This window comes from Pezoporus flaviventris, unplaced genomic scaffold (genome assembly GCF_033815535.1).
Source record: "Pezoporus flaviventris isolate CSIRO_AGI_PZ_B2104156 unplaced genomic scaffold, CSIRO_AGI_Pfla_v1 ptg000036l, whole genome shotgun sequence".
Taxonomy (NCBI): Eukaryota; Metazoa; Chordata; class Aves; order Psittaciformes; family Psittacidae; genus Pezoporus; species Pezoporus flaviventris.
Window position 1 is genome coordinate 12,241,249 of NW_026892584.1, and position 23,138 is coordinate 12,264,386.

General features: G+C 41.0%; 1 protein-coding gene across 5 annotated transcripts in view; it reads right to left on the reverse strand.

Moving 5' to 3' along the window:
- Nucleotides 1-3,685: 3,685 nt before the first annotated feature.
- The window catches only part of LOC133274226 (mucin-5B), a 46,021-nt gene continuing 26,568 nt past the window's right edge, over nucleotides 3,686-23,138 (reverse strand). For 3 of the 5 annotated variants that reach the window (XM_061463114.1, XM_061463116.1, XM_061463117.1), the window contains 26 exons: nucleotides 22,704-22,883; nucleotides 22,065-22,301; nucleotides 20,650-20,806; nucleotides 20,332-20,460; nucleotides 19,827-19,911; nucleotides 19,597-19,634; nucleotides 18,374-18,529; nucleotides 17,131-17,223; nucleotides 16,244-16,485; nucleotides 15,570-15,747; nucleotides 15,017-15,267; nucleotides 13,843-14,026; nucleotides 13,105-13,294; nucleotides 12,251-12,429; nucleotides 11,652-11,721; nucleotides 11,377-11,498; nucleotides 10,982-11,013; nucleotides 10,449-10,626; nucleotides 9,346-9,450; nucleotides 8,665-8,705; nucleotides 7,989-8,111; nucleotides 7,003-7,098; nucleotides 6,009-6,137; nucleotides 5,094-5,133; nucleotides 4,626-4,749; nucleotides 3,686-4,075 (listed from right to left, as the gene is read on the reverse strand). In XM_061463114.1, the coding sequence (XP_061319098.1) occupies nucleotides 3,901-4,075; nucleotides 4,626-4,749; nucleotides 5,094-5,133; nucleotides 6,009-6,137; nucleotides 7,003-7,098; nucleotides 7,989-8,111; nucleotides 8,665-8,705; nucleotides 9,346-9,450; nucleotides 10,449-10,626; nucleotides 10,982-11,013; nucleotides 11,377-11,498; nucleotides 11,652-11,721; nucleotides 12,251-12,429; nucleotides 13,105-13,294; nucleotides 13,843-14,026; nucleotides 15,017-15,267; nucleotides 15,570-15,747; nucleotides 16,244-16,485; nucleotides 17,131-17,223; nucleotides 18,374-18,529; nucleotides 19,597-19,634; nucleotides 19,827-19,911; nucleotides 20,332-20,460; nucleotides 20,650-20,806; nucleotides 22,065-22,301; nucleotides 22,704-22,883 (3,534 nt within the window). In that variant the 3' untranslated portion in view covers nucleotides 3,686-3,900. Of the gene's footprint in view, nucleotides 4,076-4,625; nucleotides 4,750-5,093; nucleotides 5,134-6,008; nucleotides 6,138-7,002; nucleotides 7,099-7,380; nucleotides 8,112-8,664; nucleotides 8,706-9,345; nucleotides 9,451-10,448; nucleotides 10,627-10,981; nucleotides 11,014-11,376; nucleotides 11,499-11,651; nucleotides 11,722-12,250; nucleotides 12,430-13,104; nucleotides 13,295-13,842; nucleotides 14,027-15,016; nucleotides 15,268-15,569; nucleotides 15,748-16,243; nucleotides 16,486-17,130; nucleotides 17,224-18,373; nucleotides 18,530-19,596; nucleotides 19,635-19,826; nucleotides 19,912-20,331; nucleotides 20,461-20,649; nucleotides 20,807-22,064; nucleotides 22,302-22,703; nucleotides 22,884-23,138 lie in introns of those variants that run through there. The other 2 variants (XR_009745070.1, XR_009745069.1) reach the window with 2 other exon arrangements.

Consider the following 23,138-nt stretch of genomic DNA (forward strand, 5'->3'; position numbering starts at 1 on the left):
AAGCTGAAACAGAATAGGTGCAGCATTCTGTTAAACAATCCTTTCTGAACTAGAGGGCTTTTACAGTTCACAGTCTTTGTTTTCAGCTTGAGATTCTAGATACCAGAATAGATTGATATCAATGCAACACACTGTAGATAACACTAGAGGTCTAATTCCACATTCAGGGGATCTGCTCAGTGGAAAAATATGTAAGAGAACAGTGCCTCTCCCCAAATAAAAATCCAGAGCACACCTTGAATTTTCTTTTCCTCCTTGCGAGAACCAATAATTGGTAACAAAAGCCAAAGAAAAATTTTGCTAAACTACGTCAAAGTAGCGTTGGGAACTGACCTTTCCGGGCCACAAACCAATAGGCACGTCAGAGTTCATCTCATAATGGCAACCCAGACTCAAGAGTACAGCAATGACATGAAAAAGTGTTTTTGGACTTGTTCACCTGACATAAGGCAGTATCTCCAGTAAATATTTATTTTAGCAGTATGGGACAGTACTTCCTGGTGTGTTGCCTCAGAACTGTTCGGTGAGTGGGATTACCATCGTTGCATGATAAGAAAAGAATGGCTACAGGCTGAAACCAGCTGAGCCCTGACCCAACTGGCTCAGCTGAACGCTGGTTCTCCTGGGGTTACCCTATTGAAATGGATGCTGATTTAAAGAATTCACGCAAAAGGAAGAAACAGTACTTGGAGAAATGCCACTGATTTTCTTGAGTCATGCCAGGGAAATATTTGACTTGCAGAAACTAGTCACTAACTGGAAGAGATGCCCTAAGGCTACAGATGAGGGCTTGACCATCCACACACATCAGAAGCAGCTACACACCAGTGGCAGCAGGATCATGGTCAAGTGCTTACAGGGAAGCTTTTCCTGGAAAAGGTGCCTGTGTTTAACTGTGCCAGTTCTAGTGGGGTGATTGTGACAACAGCCTAAAGAAGGAAACACAGGCTCTAGCCGCAGCCCAGCTTTCTCAGTGAAAGTGGCAATGCTGCTGCATGCAGAGGCAGAGCCACTTAGCAAGTAGGATAAGCTTCCAAGTGGGTCATTGTATCTATTTGCTTCCAGCCTAATGCATTCCTGAGCAGCCTGAAATCTGCTCGGGATTTTTGTTTCTATCCATTTAGGGGGTGGGGGAAGTAGACAGAAGATGTTTGACCCATTGACTGTCTCTGAGCTCAGAAAGCTGAAAGTTCTCATTGAAGAGGCCTTGCCTTGTCTCCATCTCAGCTAAATAGGACTCTGTACCTGCAAACAGATAACCAATGAATTCGCTTTAATATCTGGCCATTGGAGCTGTAAAGTAGTATTTCACAGGCCAGTTAGGTGTTGGACTGACTGAATAAATGAAGTGCCAGGTGTAACTGGGAACAGAGAAAGAGCATGGGAGGTTTCACATGATCCTCAGTTCAAAAGCACTCTGGAGATCATAGGATCATAGAATAGTTAGGGTTGGCAAGGACCTTAAGATCATCTAGTTCCAACCCCCCTGCCATGGCACCTCACACTAGACCATGTCACCCAAGACTCTGTCCAGCCTTCCAGCCTGGCCTTGAACACTGCCAGGGGTGAAGCATTTATCACTTCTCTGGGCAACCTGTTTCAATGCTTCACCACCTTCACAGTAAATAACTTCTTCCTTTTATCTATCATCTGTATGTTGGAGATGGGAATATGGTTTTGGTTCCAGCATTTCACTTGCTTGAAAAGCAGAATACATGCCAAAAATGAACAGGAAAGTACTCTTTTAAATCCATGCCATTCCCAGTTTCTGTATACAGTCTCATCATCACTAAAACTTGCAGGAGAACAGAAATCTAAGTACACCTGGTGAGATTAGATTGTGGTTTGTCTTTCTCCCACCTGAAGATAATGCAGAGGTGGAAAAGGTTTCTAATTGTGTTCTTGATAAGTCATCCTGCTGAGAAAGACTGATTTGCATGGTTTACATGAGTGTGTATCTGACTACTTAGAGTCTGTTTACTCTTCAGATGACAAAAGCATTCAAGAATGATTTCTTCCTCCTCCCGGAAAAGCACCGGGAAAAGAATGTCCTTTTTTTTGCAGTTGTTCTTTGAATTGTAAAAGCATGCATGCACTTGATTTGTATCAGTAAACACTTTTTCTGAGCTAATATGAAATTTATACATGAGCCTCACTGTCAAACAATTGCACACATGCCTTCTAAGTGAGTTGCTTTGCTCCAACAGTTAACAAAATTATTCAGAAATTCCTACCCTTTATAATCAAGCAAACCAGTCCACTGATTATTGTAAGGCTGGGAATGAGAGAGTTAGGTTCAATTCGATGATCCTTTTGGGTCCCTTCCAACTTAAGATATTTTATGATTCTATGATTCTAAAATTCATTACTTCAGCACAAACATCTTGTTGGATTTTGTTTTTCCTGTTACCACTAGTACCCGCAGTACACCACTGTGATCGTCAGGTACACCCAGCATCTCTTTTATTGTTTAGAAGGAAATAGAATAAAAACAAGCAATGAAATTCACCTCCTCTGAATTCAGCTAAGTTGTCTACCCTGACTCTCAAAATATCCAGGGCTGAGAAACTGGTGACTCTTCCATCGCTCTTACTGTAGTCTTAGGCTGAGAAAAATCATGCCAGGAATGAGCTGTAGGACAGGTTAGTTAAAACAATCTGAGCCTGCAGAGGCATAATACAGATTGCCCTATTGCATCACAATGATGACCCAATAAGCATGGGACTCTCAGGTAAGAATGGAGAAAAGAATGTACCATTCAACTCCAATGCCTATTCAAAGTGAAAGATTCCCACAATTTTAAGATCAGTAACATCATAATGGAACAATACATATGAAAGGAACCTGATATCAGCCAAAATGATTATTATGAAAAAGAATTACATTAAAGATTACTTAGGGCTAAATAGCTGCAGCATTCCCCTCAGGACAATTCCCAAAAGCCCCCAGAGAGAGCTGCACTCTAAGAAAGGACTCACAGTCCTCATTTCTCTTTCAAGTCACAAAAGACCAAACTACTCAAGGAGCAGAAATATGTGCCTTCCCTGTGTATTCTGAAGGTATTGGTGTATCATTTTGATCCCTGTTCACATAAGATACTGTCATCAGTACAATTGGACATGCTAGCTGGGAGTCAATCATTTATAACACAAATCATAGTCATGTAAACAGTAGTGAGACTGAACATCAGTCTTTCACCTCACACATGCAGCTCAGAGTTTGATGTTGGCAAATAATAAAAACCACTGCCAAGATAAGGACTCACAGTACCGGTGCAAATACAGTAACTTCGTAGTGTATATGTTAACTATGTTTTCATGCTCCTGATGCAGTGCTCACTGTGCGGAAGGAAAACAGCACTTTGCTTTCCTACAGTGACCCACAGTCACAGCCAAAGTAGGTCCAGGACTGCTGGGGAGAAGAATACAAATGTGCTTCTGAGCTGAGTCCTGCCTCTCTGACTGAACTGCAGTTGTGTAAATGATTGCTGGTTCCCTTCTAAGGGAAATGAAGTGATGCGTGTGTTTATGGGTTTATAATGTGCAGTCTCTTCAGACAGGACTTTTCAAGGGCATCAGCTGTCTCTAGACTGTCTTGTAATAACCTTGGTTTATACACCACTATGGGATTAAAGATTAGCCACCTTGCCCCATTAACAGCATCACTGAAACAGGAGAAGATGTCCTCCTTGAAATGCAATTTATTCGACAAGCATTTAGAGCAAAATATTTAGCTAATTTCCATAACTGCATATAATACTAAAAGGAAAAAGAACAAGAGAGAAGTATGGTCATTTGAAGGTTACTCACAGCTGTTTTATAAGGAAAGCATTTGCTAGGGAAGCATTAAATGGGATTAATGGATAAATGGGAAGCATGAAATGTTTCTTTCAGTTTATGCTCATGTTCTCCTCTTTGGGCATTTTGTTTCCACACATCCACATTCATCTACATGCATGTATGTGAATTGGACTGTTTTATGCTCAGAGCAAACCAGTTCCACCTTCATTTCATGACTCCTTTTTTCATGGCAGCAAATGCATTTGTGTTCCATTTCACTGGCCTCAAAGGAATACCTATAGAAATGAGATTTGCACATCAGTCTGCTGCCTGTTGTTTTCCCAAACTGATCCATATTTGCTGCTCAAAAATGGAAGTACTTCTAAGGAGCAGAGGAACAAAATTTCCTATTTTTCTGATTATTCATGGCGTATTTTATCAGGATGCTATTAGCCATGCAGGGTCAGATCCTTTGATATCAATGGGGAAAATCCCAGTAACATTACTGGATTTTGGATCAGGTCCATTCTGGCAAGACAGAAAGGAGTAATTCATGCAGAAACCAGAGAGCAGGAAAAAACTCCAGTAAGCACAAGAGCTGTTAAAAACCACATAAGAATATGTGAAGCAAGTTGAATTTAGTTGATGTTTTTTCAAAGGGATCTATTTTCCTAAGATAAGGCGTTCAGGTCCCACTAAAGACATTGATAATGACTGACAGCACACCCAGTTTCTCTACCAGGCCCTTCTAAACAGCAGGAAGGGGACGAACAGCTGCAGCCCGTTGGCAACAAGAACACAGGAAGATCAGACATGGGGGCAGGCAGAGAAAGGTTTCCTACTTACACAGAATAGGTACTGCACGTCCCTTCACAAAAGGGCACTGGGACTGGAGCAGCTGATTTACAGTTGTTGTGGACGATATACTGCTCCTTCACATTGCGTTTGCATTTATGCGGCAGATCGATACCTGTGCAAGAACATACTTCTGTTAGACTTCTTCAGACTGGGAAGTGTATGTTTTGCAAGTTATGTGCTAGGAAATCAAGGGCAGATCAACCTACTAAAACTTTTTTGCAGTTCAAATGCATAACCAAAGAAGCAAATGAGGGTGCAAAGAGGCATTAACACAGTGTCCCCATTGGAAGAATGAGGCAGATTTTTAGCCTCAGCTGTGAGGTACAAAACTTCACTGCTGCTGTAACAGTCGAGTCTGTGGAAACTGCAGACTCTCAGTGCATACAGAAACAGGACTACAAGCAGGGGAGAACCTAATAGTGTTGGAATAGAGAATCAGTGATTTAATGCACTCACATGTCTTACAACAGCCATCTGAAGTCACATCAACTGTCCCCTGTATTGAAAGCAAACATGACCAGAATAGTTCAGAGGCAGAAATTTCTAAGCAATTAGTAGCAGTCGTGAGAGTTCAGGCATATTCCCTCATCTCTAACCTATGCAGATTCTGCATCAGACCTGCTTGTACCAATTATATACAAAACTGCTTAAAAAAAAAACAAAAAAAAAAACAACCCAAAAGCAAAGGCAGTGAATTTTCTTAAAACTGCCTATCCTCTCACAAGCCAGGTAAAATATCCTGTAACACATGCCTGACCTTATGCAGGTACTACTGAAGCCGGAGCAAAACCCCAAGCCCCAGGGAATGACAGCTGATCCTGGAATTGAACAGCCTGACCAAAACCTACCTCAAAGCTAATTCAGGTCAATGGCTGTCTTTGTCCCTGCTTTGGTTTTCAGATCAGCTGTGAAGCCCTACAACAGTTACTGGAAGCCACAAATTGCTGAAAGTCAGGGCATGAATTGCTCACTCATGTACCACTTACTTGCTTAGTGATGCACCAGTTACCAGCAGACATCGGTTTCCTCAGGGGCCCATTGTGAGTTACCTTTTTGCTCAACTGCATTTCTTAACACTGGTGTTTCTTAAGTGATGAAAAATCCCACCTTGCTATTGCCCCAGTAATCTTCTCTTTCAAGTTCTAGTGCTTATCCCACAACAGTAAAATATGTAGGTTGTTTGCAAACAGTTTTTCTTACTTCCATGGGACACTCCATTCAGGGATGAAAAAGGACATTTCTTTAAAACAAGGACAATCAGCTCAGAAAGATGAAGAAATACTGAAGTGTCTTATACAAAACAGAAAAGAAAACTCCCAGACCAGCAGGGCTCATTGCAGAAGTCTTTTTTTCTGGCTGTAAAGTACTTACTGGGACACAGTTTGATTCTTCAAATGGTAAGCAGACCTTTACTGTGCTAGTCAAGGAAAACTGGCCCGCTGATTCAGTGCACGTGTACTGAGTACAGTTATCATATGGAGCTTTATAACTCTTTCCAACCTAAATAAAACCAGGAAAAAAACAAAACAAAACAAAACAAACCTAACCCAATATAGTATAACAATAAAAATAGAATAATGCAAAAATACTACAGTCAATGAACTGGCAGAAGCACAGGGTTTTTCATATCACTCTGAAAGTACAGAGGCATCTGGAATTATATCTGCAAATCAAGTATTAGATTCACTTACTACCAGCCCATGCAAAATCCCTTCTGTGGCCACTTAGGTGGAAAGAATTATCAGGGAATAAAAGATGAAATGAAAATGGAAAAGATGTAGAATGCAATAGCAACCAGAGAAGGGATAGCATGAAAGACAACAGTGACTGGTTGACACAGTGTCATTAACCCTTCACAGGAGTAGCAGGCTGTAATAGAATCAAAGAGCTAGCCTTGAGTCTCAGTCCATGTCTACACAACACTACACTACAGCAGCTATGCCACTTTTTTGGTTTCTGCCTCAGCAAATTCAGAACTAGGGGTAGAACAATTATATCAGCTCATTCACACTATTTAACCCTGTATCTCCAAGACAAGATAATGACCCAGTTTCACAACAAAGCAGTATGATGTGAAGCCAGCTTATGCATCACTGCAGTATTACACAGTGTCACCATCCTCTCCAAATTCTTTCGGTTGCATATCAGAAGGAGGTAGGGTAACATGAATTCCATTCCTGCCAGAGATGCATAATTCTCAGCACAGCAGAGAGCAGCTGTATAACATCTACATTTACTTTGGATATACAGACATTTTTAAATCTTCCAGAGTTCTTCCTAGCCTCAAAATGTATGACACTGGTTCAAAAAATGCTGAGGTTTTTTTTATAATCTAGCCTTGTGTGCAGAGTAGGGAAACGCTTACCTCAATGGTCACATTGCCAAATGGAAAACTTGCCACACATGCCACTTGCTGGCACTGGCTGCAGCACTGACCATCCTCTTCCACACTGCGGAAACCCTGGGGGAATAAAGTTTGCATTTAGCCATGTTATCTGATGTCTTGTTCATGAAACACCTTTGGATCAAAGCCACAGTGGAGATGACAGAGAAAATGAGTCAACTTTCTGGTTTCATTTCTATTGTCTTTAGAAACCACTGTAAGTCTGACAATCAAAGCTGATAATTCTTTCTCTTATTGAATGGTGACTTCTGGGTACCTCTGTTACCATCAAGACCCTGTCTTTGTTATTCTGGCTAACATACAAGTCAGGCCAAATAAATTCATTCAGTGTATGATTACTGGCACAATCTACTACCAGTGCTTGGTCTGATACCAGTATCCACAAGAACTGCTGCTGTCAGACATGTGAAGATCATGCAACAATTATTCCCTCCCCTGCGTTTGAGGTATCTTGGTGGGTGTGGCTGGCTTCAGGATAAAGGATAATGGTTTTATCCATTTTTAGGACTGACAGCGGTCTGGCCTTATCTGGGCAAGAATGGAAGAGAAACCACTCTGCTTATATTCAGTAATAGACTGAACAGTTTGTGTGCAAACTCTCAGCTCACAGTACTGAGAAGTATCTGAAAATGTATAAACTATTGTGCAGTTTCTTTACAATCTTAATTTTTGAGATGACTGTGGGCAACACCAACAGAACTGCACAAACGTTGTCTTTCAGCAGTCAGTTTGCCCTTGCTCTCCCTCAGGGAATGTCTCCAAGGGTGGTCTTTTAAACATGCTAGACCAAAAATAACCAGCATCTTAAAAAGGACTTTACAAAAAAATCTAATAGATTGTATCCTTCTGTCTTTCAGTGGGGAAGCAGTTATTCTATGCCAGTTCTAGAGTACAACACCTCGACAGCAATTGACCATGGTTGAGCAGGCTGAGTGTGCAGCACTGACCTGCTGGCAGGTGGTTTGGCATTTCACTGGAACACACCGGATATGATTGGTCTGTGTTACAACATCCTGTTCATCTGTGCACACACAGTCCTCACAAGAGCTTTTAGGCACCATTGCCCCAGGCTGGAAATATAGAGAGAGGAGACAGGCCATGGCAAGAATTCAGTGGGTTCTAGAATAAACGTAACATCCCCAAGACTATCAAAACTGAATGTTATGCTTTTGATTTATTTTTGGAAGAACTTCCTGAAATTAATACCTCCAGATCCCTAAAACCTCACACTGCCAGTATCACAAAATGAACTGAAGGCTGACACTCCCAAGTGCATCAGTGGTGTTAAATAAATTATTACAATATCTCATAAATTCCATGCATCAATTTTCATTAATTTTGACCTAGTAGTTAATCTTACAATATCTAACAAAATTCAAAATTTGTATTCAATCACAATTCTGACTTACTGACTCTGAAATATAGGTAAAATCCCATTTAGTAAGCAAGATACTGGTCTCTAACATTACCTGCTCAGGAACAGTTACAATAGTACATACTGTCAGGGAAAAATTACGGGCATTCTAATCCTACTTTTTATGTGCCCGTGGACAAGAAAATTTCAGAAAATTCTTACTTAGGCAGCATTAACCTGTGGGAAGAAATGTCTGGAAGAAAACCTACCTTAAATTCAACTCCTTCAGAAACACATACACCTTTTGGTACTGCAAGAAAAAGGAAAATTTAAACGATGTGCTGGAATGATGTAAAGAGTTACTCTTCTTATCTGTGAATTGTGAGTGATTTAGAGGAGACATAGAACTGGACTTATTCAGTAGCCTTAGTATTCCACACAAAAGGGGAAAAATATTAATTAGTACATAGTGCTAATTGTTATTTGGAGCCCCACATGTAACATGTGTTCAGATGTTATGCATGAAGTGGAGTATAATTCTATATCCTGATATTTTCTATATGGGAAAATCTGTTTACCTCATGGGGTTTTACCCATACTTGAAATTAGTTGAGCTTTTCTTTATTGTTAACCACCTTACTGGTAGCAAAGCCAATGGGAAGCTGTGTCAGGCATGTGAATCTGGAATTATAATTTGTCAGCAGAGCTTCTGGATGGGTTCAATGTAGCTGACATTCAGTATCTGACCAATAACTTGCACTCACTGAATACTAGCTAAAGAGAACTTGCACTAGTTACTCCACCCACCTCCCTCCCCAAAAATCACCAGTTGTAAAAACTGGAAGGGGAAGGGAAGGGGAGAAGATACTGATTATGATTTTGACTCATTTAGAAAAAAATTGAGCAGTTCAATGAATAAGTAAAACCCTTTAAGGAAACATGGTACTTACTACAGGAGAAAATAGGACAGCAACCATCCTCAGATATAGCAACCACTGGCTGGAAGCCTAAGTCACATCCTGTTTTGTTGATAATGCAGGTTTTTATGTCACATTCTGCAATATACAACAGAGATAAAGTAAGCCGAAGCATTCCATCCAGCAGTGCTACTTGCACACAAAGCTTGAACATCTAAGGAATTGGGTAGAAATAGATGATTCTTGAACCACACATTTTTTGAGTTTGGGAGATGTCCAGATGAAGTATCTCTAAGCATGCTTTACTGTAAAGCTCTTCCCTGGACATATACTTCTGGCCCTTGTTCCCGCTTCTCTTCCCCCACTTGAGTTCTGTATTTCTGAAAAAATAAAAACCCTCACATCGAAGAAGTGACAGAGGAACAAATCGGGGTAAAGATAAATGAGTCAGAGGGTGATAAAAATGAAGAGGTGGTGGATGAGAGCAAAAGATGTAAAGGTTGGGACATGCAAGGCAAAACACCCTGACGATGTCCACTGTTCCCTTCAAGGCATCCAAGAAACCTAATGGACCTCTGCCTGGTAGCATGAAGGGATGAGGAACAGAAAACCATCCCACCACCATTATCAGGATACCCTGTCCTGCATTCGTAGGTACTGAGAATGGCCAGGGTTAGGGACAGGTTGATGAGGAAGTCCTGCGCTGCAGTGGGCATTTGGGAGGATGCAAATGGAAAGGTGAGGGCAGAGATATATCAAGAACCACCACAGGAAGCCTTGGGGGAGTCTGAAAGATGAGAACATACACCCTTACTGGATGACTCTCTGTGCAAGAATCACCCTCTAATCTCATAAGTGAGAAGAGCCAGAGGATACTTTGAAGCACCTGCTCATCCCAATGATCTGTGGGGGATTTTCCAACATAAGTGTCTGATGGTTCATGGCACCAGTTTAGAATACAAGCCAGACCAGAAGAAGTCTCTTCTGATAGCAAGAACTCCTGACATGTAGATGGAAGAAATGACCTCTCCAGTGTGTTTATCTGAATTTGGTACCTGTGGGGTGCCAGATCTCACTTGCGGGTTGCTGCTAAAGGCAAATGAGACTACATTATGACATCTGAATTATCTACTCACCACAGACTGTAGCTGTGCAGCATGGGTCATCCAGACGTGTTTTAGTTTTGCGTACAAAGCCCTCTTTAGTGCAGTTGATGGGTGGAGATTTAGCACAAGGGCGGGGGAAGCAAGAGATGTTCAAGGTCTCTTCATCACAAGTACAGTATTGACAGTCATGCTCCCAAGCCTCTCTAGGCTGTGTAAACAATAGGGATAGTAGTTCAGAGAGGAAAAACTAGAAGCATTATATTAATGCTTCAAGACAATGAAGGGCTGAATTACCCTAGTTTATATTGTAGGAAAATCACAGTTCAGATTCCAGAGGAAGAAGAAGGGAACAGTATGAAAAGATGCTATTATCTGACAACCTTCCTTTGCAGTTATATGCCTTTCCAGAAGGGAAGTCTGGTAGTTTTACCAGGAAACAGTGATTCCCACAAACTGCTATTGCAGTTCGTTGCTTAGGATTAAAAGAAGAAACTCATGCAGTCATTTTTACAGGTCACATCACCCAGATACAGTATAAAGACAGTATTTTTCCTTTTTCTCACCTGTTTCACTGACCCGTCTTGTGCAGTGCAACCTATAAAATTAATTACAGATTACTTTTATGGTAACTGAACTGGGGAAAACAACAGAAGCAGGAGGACAGGAATGGAAGGAAGGACTTGAAATCTGAGAAACAGCCACAAAGAGAGATCCAGAATGCAAAGTCACAGGTTCTGTGCCCAAAACCATCCAAAGGTCCTCTTTCTTCTTCTGAAAGTTGCACTTCCTGCATAAGAGCAGGCAGAAACTGCCAATCTGAAACAATTTCAGCCTAGATCAGGTCAGTATCATGGTCTTCCCCTGTTCCCTCTGTACCCAGAACACCCCCCGTAAGGGAGGCAGAACTTCTAGTCAGGCTCTTACCCCTTCCCATTGCCCCATTTACATTATTTCTTACCACAGACAGAAATACAAATGCCATCATGATCATTCAGCAGAATTTTTCCATCAGGACAGTAGCATCCCTCAACAAACACTGGTGTGTTATTTTGGGAGGGAAGGGTTTTTCTAATGACTCCTCTGTAAAATTAGAATATAAACAGGAATGAATGAGAGGTAGAAATGTGTCCCAGGGCAATCAGACACCTAATTCCCAGGGGAATGTGAACTTCCAACCTTCCTCTTCAATTTTCAAGATACGGACTTGAAAAATTGCCATAGGAAATGACCCACCTGCTGAAGCAAGTGTCTCTTTTTGCTTCTCCACATGGCTTGTATACCTGATCCTGAACACAGCTGGCCTCTGTGGAGCATTACAGCATACAAGTTAGAAAGCTCAGACCTATGTGTATTCTTTGTTGCACAAGGGATGAACTGCACAGAGTAACGCAGCCTTCCCCATGGGTTCTCGCAGCCCAGGCTCCTGCCCAGGGACGGGGTCCCCTTCAGCTTCAGCAAGAGGGGATCGATGTACTCAGCAAGCTGCTTGCGACAGTACTATTAGGGTTTACCCCTGAATCACTGGGTGCCCCTGAGCAGGGTAAAGCACTGAGGGAAAAGCTGCGTGCTGTCACCTAGTGACGGAGTTACAGGTAACACACAGGGCTCCTCAGCTGAGCTGCTCGGGAGAAAGAGCATGACCCTATTTCCCACTTGTTTTGTGCCATTTCTGGACTGGAACAACCTCTTTGACTTGTTCCTGCTTTTTCTCAGGTCCAGAGCAGCTCAGGAAGGATTGAAGACTGATGATGTGGAGGAACACAAACGGGTGTGTAGGTGAGGAAAGAACAGACCAGGGCTGTTTCACCACCAGCAGGTCTTTCCAGGCTTACCACACTCTCCATTCGCCTGCCTCCTCCAGTCCACACAGACCCCGTGGAGCCCACACAATGCTGCATACGTCTGCATGCTCTGGCACTCGGAGCTGGGGTACTGTTCCGAGCATCCACTGGCCACACACGCCTCGTAGTAGGGTTGTGGGTGGACCACGCTGTGGCACTCTGTCAAGTTCCTGTGCAAAGCAAGGAGACATGGCATTTCACTTTCTTGGGCTACTTCCAAGGAAGAATTCAACTCACAACCAAACTTCTCCCACCCCAGAGGCCTCAGGGTAAAGATGCAGCTACAAATTGCTCTAATAGGCAGTACACCCACACAGCTTAATTAAGAGTGAGCTTTATCTCCCATTCTTTACAATGCTTTGAAATGAAGCAATTTTATGTTGAGCTAGTACTTGCAAAGGGAAGTCTTCTGCACAGTTCACAGCCATTATTCTATATGCTGACAGTTTTATGCCAGCATGTTTGACAATCCTGGTTTGAACCATGGATTTATTTAAAGAACAGACACACACATTTACTTACTATATTCTGACTGAGTTCCTTTTTATCCAAAGCTTTGAGATACGGAATTATAACTACTTCCTGGTTGGCTCCTCCAGAAATGACAGGCAGGGGGTGTGCCAAGCAGCAGGCACTATTAAGAGAGGACTGATTTTGATGGTACAGCTGAAAAGTGTCTGCCAAACTCAGGAACATTCACACATAATTTTACTGCTCAGTTTTCCAAGGTATGCTAGCTTCATATTTTCATCATTTCTTATAAGCAGTTCACCTAATGCAATGTAGTGAAGCACAAAATTATCTTGTGGGCTTATTTTTTCTGGCACTTTTGCAAGATGTCTTACCAGATGATTTTACACAGATTGGAAGGCTCACAGTGCTGATGATCAATTTCAGCTGGTTCTGAAACACCTGGATTACAGTATCTGTTGGTAGGACCTGGGACTTTCCAATCTAATGCCATCTCTTTGAAGGACTTGATAACTTCACCATTCCTCTTCATAGCATCATCAAATTTCTGGTTGGTACAGGTACCTGGTAGCAATGTAAAAGCAAAGTGAAAGCTCGAGGACAGCTGATGTTGATGAATCTGCTTTTAGAGAAAACCTGGAGGGAAGTTCTCCTTCTTGTGGGAAGGTAGCAACATGTGGGGTCCTATCTGAGTTCACAAGAATCACTTGTGGGAAAGAAGGCTGGAAGAAATAGTTTGCCAGTTACTCATGAAAACCAGAGTTGATGTCTTGGTTGATGCCTTTCTCCTGATGCCAAAGCGACTGAGATGTTTTTATCTAGCACAGAACTCTCCAGATTTTGTACATTCACATATTAAATAGATCTGATCAAGAAGAAAGGCTTAGAAAGAGCCTATCTCCATCCACCAACAGGCTGTGAAAAGAATGAAAGTGACTTAAAACTCTGTCTTTTGACACTGTCTTTCCACCAAATAGAAATACATCTATTAAAATTAGGGAGAAATAGAAATCAGTGAATTTGCAAGCATTTAGAGATGTTTACAAGGGCATGAGGGAAAGAAGTAGAAAAATTTATTGCATTCATTACTGGCAGTTGATGAGGACACTCACCACACAGTCCCATGGTACTGTTGTAAAACTTTCCGAAAGGCAGTTTTATGTAAAATGCAAGTCGACTGTAGGAGACATAAACTTCTAATTCAGGAATTTCTACTATGACATAGAGGCCGGAACTGGTTATCCTGATACCATTCTTGGAAATGTCTGGAACAATTTTCTTATCATTAAACAAAACCTAAAAAGAAGAGAAACAAAAGTCTGTATGGACACCCTTCTGTTGAGTAAGGTATGAGGTTTGTGCAACTGGAAAGTAGAGCAGCACAGGTTCATACTTCAGGTGAACCAAAAGAAGTCTGTCAAAGGCAATCATTTAAGCAGTTCTCTATGATTCCTTTTTAATATGTAGTAATTTCTTTTTTATTATTCATGTCAGTGTCCTGGGTTCAGCAGTAGCAGTCATTTTTCTCCTTCTTAGTAGCTGGTGCAGTGCTGTGGTGTTGACTTTCAGCCTGAGAACAATGCTAATAACACCGATGTTTTTAGTTGTTGCTCAGTAATGTTTACTCCAACCAAGGACTTTCTGAGTCTCATGCTCTGCCAGGGAGAAGGGGAAGCCGGGAGGAAGCAGAGACAGGACACCTGACCCAAACTAGCCCAAATGGTATTCCATAACACAGCACGTCATGCCCAGGGATGTAGAACTGAGGACAGTTACCCGAAAGGCATACACTGCTCGGCTGGGCTGGGTATCGGTCGGCGGGTGGTGAGTGGTTGTATTCTCTTCCCTTGTTATTTCCTTTATCATTATTATTATTGGTGGCAGCAGCAGTGATCTGTGTTATACCTTAGTTACTGGACTGTTCTTATCTCAACCCGTGGGAGTTACATTCTTTCGATTCTCCACCCCATGCCTCCAGGAGGCGGGGGGCGGAAGAGGGGGCAGTGAGCAAGCGGCTGCATGGTTCTGGGCTGCTGGCTGGGCTTGAACCACGACAGTCAGGAAGAAAAACACAACTTTCAATCATGTGATAATTTCCTAAGTTTTTAGCATATACAAATTTTTCTTGACACCAAGGAAAAAATAGAGAGAGAAAGCAATGTAATTACATTTCCTACTCACTGCATTTTTACAAGTTTCATTCTTTGCTATGACAGGTCATTTGGCAGTACAGTAATACAACTACAGCAAAATAACACTGAGAATTAATTTTTCATAATACTTTACCAAGTTTGTTTCTTTTCCATATTCCATTGCTTGTGTCAGAACAACAACAGAGTTAGAGTGAAAAATGAGAAGGGACATTGAACAAATTGCTCCATCAATGGCACTGCAGTAGTAGTTGTCTATATGAATCCAGAAGTTGTGAGTGTCAGGATGAGTTGACTTCACAAGCACATAGGTGCAGTTTTCTTTAAAATGATAATACGTTCCATCAAAAGTCACATAATGCTCATTTCCCCATCCACTGCAAATACCTGAAAGACAGAGTGATAGGCTTTAAGCTAGGTTTCTGATCTTCCTGTAAGTACAAGCTGGTTTTAACCCTTTTACTTGTTTTCAGTGAGAGCTGAAATAACCAGTTTGGTAAAGAAAAATTAGCCTAGCAATGACGCTGTTATGTGCTCTTAAAAGCAAATGCATTAAATAGGACTTCTTTTCAATTATATCCTGATGAATTAATATGAACATAATACAGGTGCTGATCACATAGACATCTTTCTTATGACCAAACTGAACATAACATAAATTTCCAGATTTCTCCTGCTGCAGTACTTACACTGACACTCAAAGACTTCACAGCAACCAGTTTCATCATAGTGTTTTGTGAATGGGAAACCACTGACACAGAGTTTCAGTTGCTGAGGTGGGCAAATCACGCTGGACAGTTTAATATTGTTTCCTTCTCCCAGGCAAGTCGCAATCTGGCAGTTTCCGAAGTTCCATGTTTCATTAAACTATTGATGGATTGAAAAAGGAGAGGCACATAACAAAGCAATGTAACAAAGTCTTTAAAATCAACAGAGTTGATTGTCTAATGTGGCATTATTCACTATCATCTATTCTTTCTCTGGAAACCAGGCAATATGAAACATATAGCAATCAACAGAGCCTTGATACCTACTTCTGTTCTACAATATTTTGTATAGGACTCAGTATTAAGGGCCTGACCTCATTTCTGATGACGGGACACTGCCAGGTGTGCTTTCCTAGCCTTTGTTCATCTTAGGTAACTCTATCCACTTATGATCACTTAGATGTTTCAGGTGAACAGAATAATCTTTAATTTATTCCCTCAGTAATTTGAGGGTTTCTGGTACACTTCTAAATCATATAATTCAGCCACACCTGCAGACCAGCTGTAATAGTGTTACTATCATCAGAGGATAACACTAAATTCTGGCCGCAGGCAATGTGGTAGCTAAAGAAACACATATTCTTTCATTCTCTCACCTTTCTGGGGGGAATCAGCCCAAGACAATCGCTCACAAGAGTCCCTGTTGAAGCAGCAACTTGGCTTGGTGCACTGGGAGCAGGTGCTAGTGGACAGGCTTCAAAGTTTGGATCACAGGTCTTGATGGCCTCAGTATGACCACTTTTACACTCTGCCCAAATTAATTCAATCTGACATGACGCATTGCAAATGGAGTAAGCGCAGTGACCTGATACATTCACTGGCAAAGAAACATTTTCTCCTGCAAGACCAAACCAAAAGTTAGTGCTGGACTATGCATGAAACTGGTACCTCTCAAGGCCTATGCATCACAGACCAGCCACATATTCAGCCCTGTATTTAGCTATCTGTTCTGCATGTACCCAGTGGCCATGTTCAGATGTGACTGCAACTCCTTGAATTCAGGGACTGAATCAGAGCTCAATTCATCCAAACGGCAAAGGCTGAGGGAGAGCCACAGACAGCTAATCTAAAATTCTGCTCTTAAGTACGTCAGTGGGAATTGAAAATGAGTACAAGAAGAGAGAATATCAAGTATATCACTAAGTGCATCTGGTCTTCACAAAGACCAGGAGATAGGTGGTTCAGTAGCTACGAAGAGATGAAGAAGAGTCTTCCCTCGTCTGGTTTTGGAATATGACTGTGGATTACAAGCACATGTTCAGCAGTTTAGGATTTAGGGCTTGTGTAAGCTTCCTCATATCAGGGAGATCCAAACCAGGACAAAGTCATAAGATATAGGAGAGTTGTTAGTTACAGCTCAAAGATGTAACAAGATGTGGTAATGTGTAACTGCAAAAGGTTGAATGAGCACTTGCTGAAGCACTTTTATCTAACAGTACATCTTCCCACACCAGTGGTGCAGAAAAAAAAATTGGTTTCTCACCCATTTGTATCAATTGTCCATTGTCATTGCAGAAGCAGGGAGTGGCTACCATTGACGATGGAGGTGTAGATGTTACACGTTGCATTTGTGCTTCTGCAGGAAATGAGCACAATATTAAAATCCTTTGCTACTCTACTTTAAGCCCTATGGCATTTATTACATTCTCTACAAACACAAAAAGGGGAACAAAAAATAATTTTTATACCACCACCACATTCTCTACATGTACACACTACGAACGTCATCTCTGTATTTATATATATTTATTACACTGTGTACTACTAGAATAATACACACACACATTTCCTCTTGTAGTTATTTTTTTTTTAATCTATATAGAATACAGTAAACCACCCTCCTACCATTGCTTATTAATTCCAATTTAGGATTTCTTTGAACTTTCTAAACCTGCAGGATGTCACCTGACTTTGGAGAAGTGATTTTGCTTTTTAATGCTTTGTTGCAAAGAATCTTTTCATTTAAATACAGACAGATCATTTTGACATTCTACTATGCCACCTACACTCTGCTTTCAATAGTCCTTCCTTTCCTAGCTATTACTGCACTATAATTCTTATTTCAGTTAACACATTTAGTAAATACCAAACACATGGGTGTGTATCTTTAGCTCTTCCACTTGAGTGGAAAGCCTAACTTTCAATTTTCTTTGTTCCCTTTGTATAATTTGCTACTAGGATCATACACAATTTTTATGCTATAATAATGCATCAAAATTCTGCCTTTATTTCTTTCTACTTCCTATTTTCTGTTCATTCACATCCCCTTCACCCTGCAACTTCTCTTTTGAGAGGGGAGTAAAACACCAGGCAACTTTATTTTCTTGCTTCAGAGAGTATTTGAGACTGACTTATTCCAATGCAGAAAACAGTACAATAAAAAATAGTGTGATAAAGAAGGAGTAAAACAAGGTTTAGAAGTAAGAAATATTGAGACTGAGAGTTGAGAGTGTCAACTGTGGTATGCCATAGGTTATTGTAAAAGCTGTACTGAAAAATGGCTGAATCTCCCTATTCTCTGTTTACCCCATTGACAGTAAAAATCTATAAAAATTACACTTTTGGTCTCCACTATGAGACCCACAAGTTTTGACCCCTCATTCCTTAACCTTCAACTGCCTTAAATTCTTTGACATGCAGTAGGAGTGTGTTTCCAAGAAGAAGGAAACTTATTACCATTACAGACTTCCAGAAAATCACCACCAAACATCTTACAAATCTAGTACCTTGTGCTGGTGTAGATGGTGTTCTGCAAGGGATGAATGTTTTAATGATCTCCCCATTAGGGCCACAGACAGCATCACCACACTTGGTCCCATATGCTTGGCTGTATACAGTTTCATTTAAGGCGTAGGTCTTTCCATTGTAGCAGCAAAGGCATTCTGAGGCATCAAAAAGAGCAAATGCTGCGGTAACAGGGGACACTTGTAATATAAACACAACTGAAAAGAAAAACAAACTCTGGATTTACTCTTCTGTAGCTAATATCAAGCATGAATTAGCTGGCTGAAATAAAAATCTCAGTTTCTGCTTGAGAAGTTGCACTGGAAGTCTACCTCATTTACTTAAAATAGGTCAGATTTTCATGGTTGCTGGTGTTTCTTGAAGTCAGCCTGCATAGAGGAACTACTGGCTAGTAAAAGCATTAGAACTGACACTGTCCTTACCCAGCATGGAACTCGGGTGCATTTCCCCTTGGCAGGGAATGTGACTGGGACTACTGCCCTGATGAGTGATAAAATACTGGCTCAGAAGATGCTGCACAGCTATTTCTATCCACTAATGAGGAATATGTGGTGATAATTTAAATAAATGAGAAACTCCTCAGGTTTTGGAGAATATGCATTCAGGAACCAAAGGGAATATATCTATTACTGTAACAAAATCAGTAAAATTGAAGATGTGCTGTCTCCTGGGAAGATGTGGGAATGAACTGATTACATACCTTAAGCAAGTGTGTCCTTTAAGCACACAAATATGTCTCTTATGAGATAGCTGTCTAGGCTTATTATGAAATTAGTGGACAGGAAACAGCTACATGGACTTCTACAAGATTTGACCCACCTAAAAATGCTCATTAAAACAGTGACTATAAATGGCCTGCTTCAGACTGCTTTCTGTCTGTCTTCACTGACTACCAAAGAAGTATAAACATGGAGAAGTCGCATTTACCTGGGTGAGATGTATCCCACATTTCATGCCTCTCTCCTTTCTCTCTATTATTAACCTTCAGACAGTTTTTCAAATTAAAGGTTGCATTTGGCTTATTAAAGTATATCTGTACTGCTGTGCATCCACCTACTGAACTAGCTAGCTAGAGTCCTATTACCAGTACGCCTGCGGTAGCATGTGGTGTTGGGTTTTTCCAGTCCTATACTGGAATACACTATTCCATACTGTTCTTTTCTATACCTATACTCGGTGAATAGTGAGGGTGGTGAAAAGTTACCTTTGGAGTCTTCAGTACACAGTTTCTGTTCAGGATCACTGAAGATAAAGAGAAAAGAAGACTTGGTTTATTGACTTGAATAACAATGTCTGCAACAGTATCTGGTTTTACATAAAAGCCTGCTCCTGTGGGATTTAATGACAATTGCCACTGTCTGTGAACATAAACTAAACATTGCTTAGCTTGTTCTTTTCAGGGCTGTTTTCCCTCTCTCACCGTCAATGACCTACCATGACGTGCAGCTGGGGAGGGAGACACACTCCCTGCTCTCCTCATCAAAATATGGCTTATCAGGACTGCACTCTGGGTAACAGCCTGAAAGGTTAAAGTAAACAAAGCATTCTTAGTCTGCTTTACATAGATCCAGGGAAAACACATAAATACCTCTATCAGATGCAGATTTGATCCCAAAATTAATGTAATCCCAGTACAGATGTTCTTTATACTACAATTATTTTTCCACATCTTCTTTTTCCCTCTCTCCCAAAAGTTTTGTTTGTCAACAGATAATTATTCTTTGCAAAATTAGATTGAATGACCTTTTATCTGTCACCAGATTTAAAGGCAACAGACAAATTATGCTACAACTTGCACCATCACATGGGGAATTACCCAGGTAAATGAGTTTCTGGGGCAAATGAGATAGTCTTTCAGTAACCTTGATGCTTAAGACATTTAAAACGAGACTACTAGCCTCAACTTCCATAAACTTCATGAAAGTAAAACAAGAATTACCTTCTAAACTGTACAGCAAGTTCCCACATTTCCCTTGTGGGTTCCTGCAAGTCTTAAGACAAGGGGCTCCACAGGGTTTATAGAACCACTCATGTTTGTCAGGTGGATTGTAATAATCACAGAACACAGCTGGAATAGACGAATAAAAAATCTGTAAGTCTCAGACACCAAACAGGGGTTATTTTCTAAATCTTGTAAACAAGAGCTTGTTAAGTCATGTGTGCACAGTGATGTAAAAATTCTGCTCTTCTATATCTCCCATGTGCATGAGTGCACAGAGCACTGCTTTTCTGTGAGCGTTTTCAGTGCAACACTTACGGCAAATGGCAGGAGTTCTCCAGTTGATACAGACACCAGCTCTGCTACAGCTTCTTGAATAAGCAGCAACTGAGGTACAAAAGCACTCACAGTCTCCCACACTGTCACAGCCACAGAAGTCAGAAATACAAGATTCATAATACGGTATTGGGTTCACCTATCAAAACACCAACACATCTATTACCACAGAGTACCTGCTCCACTGCATTTTAATGAGAGAATTTTCACCACCCACTGGCAGTTTCTTTGTCAGAACCAGGCTGTTTGTAACAACCTGAGATCATCATGAAGGAGACATGACATCTTATACAGGTAGTTTTCTGTTCTGTTCTTCCAATGCAGGTAGAATTGGACTCTAAATCTTCTAATTCTCATGTGTGTAATACAAGCATTTATGCTTAAAATGTTTTCCAGCGTGATTTCTGCAGGACTGACCTGCCTTGCTTTGGCTTAGCACAACTATATAGGGTGTACACTCTCCAGCTGAGTGATAGTGATTAATTATTAAATATTTCCACTGAACTTCACATCTCTTGTGTTTTAACCTGTACCAGCATTAACTAACCAAGGAAAATTAGCCATGTTTGCTTTTAAAATGGCTTATTAAACTGCACTGAAGCTTTGTACAGACATTGTCATTAAGAATTAGTAGCCTTGTTTCTGTTTAGATTAATTCAAGTTGTGTCTAAAATAAACCAAATAATCTCTCTAAGTAATTTGAATAAACTTTCCCAAGGATCCCCATATAAACAGTCCTATGCTAACGTATCTCCGGACTTTACAAACTGATACCTAAGTTTTTACTTCTGGTGGCCGACTATTATTCTCATAGCAGCCTTCCAGTATCTCAAGGGGGCCTATAGGGATGCTGGGGATGGACCCTTCATTAGGGACTGTAGTGACAGGACAAGGGGTAACGGGTTAAAATGGGAAGTTTAGATTGGATATAAGGGAGGAAATTCTTTCCTGTTAGGGTGGTGAGGCACTGGAATGGGCTGCCCAGGGAGGTTGTGAATACTCCATCCCTGGCAGTGTTCAAGGCCAGGTTGGACAGAGCCTTGGGTGAGATGGTTTAGTGTGAGGTGTCCCTGCCCATGGCAGGGGGATTGGAACTAGATGATCTTAAGGTTCTTTCCAACCCTAACTATTCTATGATTTTGATTCTATGATACTATGATTCTATGATTCTTATTGTCTTCAGTTGCTCAAAACAGGCACTGTTGTTTCCTCAATATTGTGCAACAGGATTCAACTGGCATAGCCGTAAAGTGAGGTTTTGAAAGAGGTAATCCTTATACACAACGATGCTGTGTAATAGCCTTTAATAGTAAAAATTTGTGTGCAAATGTGTTTTATAATAGCAACAAATACCTAATATTTCTGAACAAATACTAAGGGTGATAGAACAGGATTACCTTACTGTGACAGGCTTCAAAGATGTTACTCTTAATGATGCTGCAGTGCTTTTGTCCCAGAGCAGTCTTGAAAGGCTGATCAGCACACAGGTCCGTCATGTTGACATTTGAGCAGGTACTTGTTATTTTCCAGCTGTTTCCAAACTCCTGGATACTCATCTCCATGGACTGCCCTCTAGTTGTGAAGTCATTTCTTGAGCGGCCATCAAAGTCCCCACAAAGGCCACAGACTTTTCCCTGGGTAATTTGTGTAGGCACAGTAAATACTTTGGTTATTTTGTGTTCAGCCCACTGTTTGACAGAAATAAACAACAGAGCAGGCTAAGGCAAAATAGCTGCAAATCTCTAAACAGCCATCACAATGAGGCTTAGAAAAAGCTGGACTTCAAATGACGAAATCAATCTGTTAGCCCTCCAATACGGCAAAAAGTCTGTCTCCTAGCTCCAAATATTCTGGAGCTCTTCATACTAACTGAACAATGAAATAAAACAACACACAAGACATGGCCTGATTGATTCTTCTTGACCACCAAACCAAACACTTTTCCAAGCCCTGCTTTTCAAACTGGAGTTTCAAGTGCTTTGAATTCTCCATTCTTTGAGTTTGAAAGCATAACTGTCTGTCCATCCCATACCTACCTGGAAAGATGGTGCCACGTGAACAACAACAGTAGTCTTCTGGTCCCACATGAAGTTCATCCCTTGATTTGTTTCAATCACAATATAACCTCCTCTGAGATCCACTTGGTAATTCTTCTCAGCTCCTGGATCAGTGGCTATCTCTTGAATTCTTCCTTCCAAGAGCCTTATTTCACTGCTCTATAAGGAACAGAGAAACTGCATGGAAGGAAGTCCAATAGAAATCTTTGTGGAACAGCACTGGTATTCTGCGTCTTGTCCTTCATTTTACTTTTCTTTAGCCTTTACACTATATCTTGATCTATTGCCAGACATGTGAGCCGTAAGGAAGACCCACTGAGTTCAGTCTTACCTCAACAGGTAAGTCTTACCTCACAGCCACAGAAATTGTCCTCATTCTAGATGAAATCTATTCTGCTGGAACAGCAGCTCCTG